Raw genomic sequence first — 5,000 nt, 5'->3', positions numbered from 1 at the left:
AATTACGGTAAACAGGTAACGATGTACTTGTGATGTTGGTAGAGGACACACAACATCGACATGAATACGGGAAGAGCTACGCTTAGGTTAAGGAAAGGTGCGTACTCCGGAATTAGGATGTCAATGTACTTTTGAGTTTTGGCATGAAATACAGGCGTGGACCCAATCCTTAGCATCCTTAGTAATGCCATGCCAAATGAACTTTGTCTTCAGTAGCTATGCAGTTGAGTGGCGCGAAGGATGTGAAAGGTCATGAATGAAATCAAACACCTGTCGGCACATGGGAGCAGGTATCCAGGGTCTAGTTCTACCAGTACAGACGTCTTGCAGTACTTTGATAGTCGCGGGCATGGGGAATTTTTTAATGGCTGCTACCTTTTCAGGGAGGGGTTGAACTTTCTGAGGAGTGATGCAGTGTCCTAAAAACAAAACTTCGTTGACGCCAAAGGTACACTTGTCGTACCAGACTACAAAGCTGCTCTGTTCTAGGCGGTTGAGCACGATGCACAGGTGATGCAGGTGTTCTTCTGCAGAAGAGGAGAACACAAGTGTGTCGTCCAGGTAACATATATAGAAAGCGAGGTCCCCTACGATGCTGTCCATGAGACATTAAATGTGGCCCAAGTATTACGAAGGCCAAAACAGGAGTAATTGACGCTGCATTTACCGAAGGAGTTAGTCATATTGGTCTTGGGGATGTCTTCTGATAAAACCCCTTTAGGAGGTCGAGCATGGAGAAAACCTTCGTTTTGTTCAAGTAAGATGTCATGTCGGCGATGCTTGGGAGGGGATAGTGATCCGGTTCTGTCTGCATGTTCAGACGCTGGTAATCCCGACACGGACACAGAGAGCCATCTTTATTCAGAAAGAGAGCCATCTTTATTCAGAACAATGTATGAAGGAGATGATCATAGGCCTGAGGCCATTTGGCAAAGGTGCATTTTTTCCATTTAGGCCAACGTTTGTTTAGCCGCTGCCAAATGATTCGATGCCAAACGCCTGAATCTTGATATGGGTATAAATACCGTGTTTAGTGGAAAGAGTAAGTGTTTGACGAAGTTCAGAACTGAAAACATCTGTGTACGACGTGAGGAGGTGGGTGTAGGCATCCATGGGCGTGCTGATGAGGAGAGTGAAGTCGAAGGGGCCTGGTTGGAGAGGTGTTGACGAGTAAGATTAAGCGTTTACTAGCCGTCAATGGCCAACATCGACCAGGAGCTAATAATGTGAGAGAAAGTCTGCACAGAAGACTGGCAATGTGACGTCAGTAACGAGGCACTTCCAGTGATATTTGACGCATCCAGACGATAATGTGAGGCTCTTGTAACCATGGATGGAGATCGCAGATCTGTTGGCAGCTACTGGGCAGACATCGGCAGATTTCGACAGCTTACGTCGTTTTCTGGCGAGTGGCCTTAGCAGAAGAGAACAGCAAACACCATTGTCTACCAATAATTGCATGCCAATGTCTGCATCTTGTAAAAAGTAAATATTAGTGACAGGGGAGGCCAACGCTACAAGCAATGGCCTATTTAGACAATTTTTTTTTTTGCCACTGACAACCATTCTAACATTTCTTCGCAGCAATCCCGAATCTGGAGTGGTAGTAGCCTTGTGCAGTCGATGGGCATCAGTAAGTGGTTGTAGAGGTCACTGGTTGGGGCGTGAGCGAGTGGTGGGTGGTGGTCGGTTCCATCGTGGCTCTGGCCCATCATATGGTGGGTGTCTGTGTCCTACCTCAATCATGTAAGCTACAGTCAATGAGGAATAGTTGTCCACTTCGTTAGGAGTGGACGCCTTGATGGAGGTCTTGAAGGTGGTACAATGGTTTTCCATAAGGGTGTTGGCTTTGGGAAATCAGGTCCTTCATGGGCAAAATATCATCATCGGGGATGGCAGCGCATACAGGTTCGGGTAGGCACCAAACCTAAAGGAAAAAAAGTAGATTCACTTCATAAGGAGAGCCGTTTGCAGCAGGTTGCATGCGAGCGATACTGGTTATTAAACTGAGGGCAAGCAAAGCTTTTTTGGTCCCTCAACGGTTGTTGAGAGAGCTGAAAAAGTTTGGCTATGTGGGCGGCTAGGGACGGAGAGTACTTCTTCAGGAGATATGTTTTTAGGGTATTGTATGCTATTGGGTTGTACCCTTGGTCAAATTGGATATATGTTGGAAAGTGACTACATCAGGGGTCTGCTTTGAGCTCTTACCTATTTGATCTGGTCATGGATGTAGTAACACAAGGTATTAGAGATCAGCGTCCTTGGTGTATGCTTTTTGCTGATGATGTTAAACCGTGCAGCACAAGGCGAGAGGTAGTAGAAGAGAAACTGGAGGAGTGGAGAAGAGAAATTGAAGATCAGCAGGAAAAAGACAGAGCATTTGAGATTGACAAATGGCGAGATTGGGGAAGTTAGTTTACAAGGAGAGAGATTGAAAAGAGTTGAAAATTTCAGGTATTTAGGATCAACAGTTGCAGAGGATGGTGATCTGGAGGCAGAAATAAACCAGAGAATGCAAGCAGGATGGAAGAATTGGAAAAAGTGCGTGGAGTACTATGCGACAGGAATATAGGGGTTAAGTTGAAAGGTAAAGTACACAGGACAGTTGTGAGACTGGCAATGATGTATGGAGCGGAAACGTGGGCAATAAAGAAGACAGAAGAGAAAATGGATATGGCGGAGATGAGAATGTTGAGATGGGTGTGTGGGGTGACAAGAAGAGATAAGATACGGAATGAGGTAATTAGGGTACCACAGGAGTTAGAAAACTATCAGATATGATCCAAGAAAGTAGACTGAGGTGTTATGGTCATGTCATGAGAAGAGATGAACAGTATATTGGGAGGAGAGTGATGGAAATGGAGGTACAGGGAGCGAGAAGGAGAGGGAGACCAAAACGAAGGTGGGTGGACTGTTTCAAGGATGACCTTCGATCAAAGGGATTAACCAGTGATGAGGTGTGGGACAGAGGTTGATGGAAAAAGCTGACCAGAAACATCAACCCCACATAGAAGGGGGAATAGATGTAGACAAAGAAGAAGAAGAAGTTGGAAAATGTCTTTGGGGATCGCTGGGAGAACATTGTCTGCTCTGGTGCATGAGCGAGTCACACCTTTGATGTAAAACTGGATCTTGGTGCGCTGAAACCATGTGAATGCCTCTGTACTGGCAAACAGTGGTAAATTCAGGTGTGGGGCGTTAATAGTAGAGTCAGTGTCGTAGGGCAGCATCATCAAATAGTAAGACACAGAAGTGAGGTGGAGGGCGGAAAAGAGCTGGACACTCCAGTGGTCACCAATATGCGAGGCACCAGTTAGGTGATAACTGAGAGGCGAGGAGAACGCAACTTTATTAAACAATCTTTGAGTTTATATACAGCGATTTCCGAGGAAGAAGGTCGCAAAAATCCAAGCATGATAAAGCTGGTGCTAACATGATTAGGCTACATCGGATGGTCTACTAACAGTGCAGGAAAGGCGAGTAATAAGATAAAAAATCAAAACCGTTGCATTGTACGAGCGTGTATGAAACACGTGCGGTACACCTTTTCACCATGTTAAGGTATCCCAACTCAGAAACCAGAAACATTTTCTGCTATATCCATTAAAAAAAATGACATATTCCCTATTTACTAATCCCCTCTCCCCTTAACATGTGCGTCTAACTTCCTACAATTCCCCTATACTGCACCATCTTCATTTCCTTCATCTCCTTATACATTCTCCTTACTTCCTTCTTAATCAAAGTCAATTCCACGCCTTCTCGGTAATCAATTTATCCTAAATCTTCTTCATTCACAAATCAGGCTTCTGCCGTTCATTCATAGATCTCCTTTCAGCTAATCACTTCACACCATTGAGTTTATTTGCTGGCTTACGCCTGCTTTACACTCATAACAACAGCGTGGGCGTCTAAAGAACCAATAACGTAGCCTTGTATGCTTTTATACACCCGAATCAAATATCAACTCCCCTGCTGGATATTGCTACTATCAACCAGGAAAGAATTAACAGCAGAGGCAAACTCGCCCTGTAAATGGTTTGCATTACTTATCACTATTTTTCAATACAGATGTTAAAAATCAACTCCAAAAAATATGATCTACATACTGCTAAATAAGATCATTTGTTTTGTCATATATCTTAATATATTCGTGTAAATTTCCAATTCCCAATGCTACTAAATTAACTGTTTCTATTTGTTAGATATTAGTCTAAAATTTAGCAATCGCCATTGTTATTAAATCCGATAACTATTTTTGTTCTGTTATATATCATAATATTTCAGTCTAAAATTTCCTAATTGCCATGGTTATTAAATCAGAAAACAATTCTTATATCATTATTTTAATATCTTCGTGCAAAATACCCAATCGCCATTACTACTGAATCAGATAACCATATTTTGTCATATATCCTAATATCTTGGTTTAAAAATTCGTAATTTTCATATATAGCGAGAAGAAATTATAAGAGAGAAACAATGAATACACTTTTATCTTAGTATCCTACCTGATACCTCCCCTTGAGGTGTTGAAAGTAAGAGGTGTGTTCCCCCGTCGCCAGGTGACACTCTTGTGTGGGAAAGGGACTTTCTCAATGATACATTTCAATTCGATCATACTGCCGCTGTTATAATGTTTATCAGCTACGTCTCTGCCACGTTCGTCGACAACCCTAGCCAATGGTTCTGTTGATAGTTGAAGGAATGATAAAGGCATATTTAATACCAAAAATAAGACCAGAGTTCATGTATGGATCGGAAACTTAGGCACTGAGACAAAAAGAGGAAGCAAAACTGAGTGTAGAATACTAAAGGGGATTATGGGAATATCACTGTTTGAAAGATTGGAAAATTATGAAATAAGAATGGCTGGCGTAGTAATGATTGCGGAGGTGATGAGAGTCACGACTGATATGTATGGTGGGAAGGGAGGGAGGAGGGCTTGGGAGGAGCCTGTTATAGGGGAAAGTTCGAGAGGGAGGCAGAGAATTAGATGG

General features: G+C 42.9%; 1 protein-coding gene across 2 annotated transcripts in view; it reads right to left on the bottom strand.

Annotated features, from left to right (window-relative positions):
* LOC137658255 (uncharacterized) overlaps positions 1-5,000 on the bottom strand; it is a 93,063-nt gene that overhangs the window by 23,090 nt on the left and 64,973 nt on the right. For both annotated transcript variants that reach the window (XM_068392927.1, XM_068392929.1), the window contains exon 6: positions 4,512-4,689. In XM_068392927.1, coding sequence (XP_068249028.1) covers positions 4,512-4,689 — 178 coding nt within the window. The remainder of the gene's footprint in view (positions 1-4,511; positions 4,690-5,000) is intronic.

Source organism: Palaemon carinicauda, chromosome 19 (assembly GCF_036898095.1).
Source record: "Palaemon carinicauda isolate YSFRI2023 chromosome 19, ASM3689809v2, whole genome shotgun sequence".
NCBI classification, from domain to species: Eukaryota; Metazoa; Arthropoda; class Malacostraca; order Decapoda; family Palaemonidae; genus Palaemon; species Palaemon carinicauda.
This window is presented reverse-complemented; position numbering and strand designations above follow the sequence as displayed.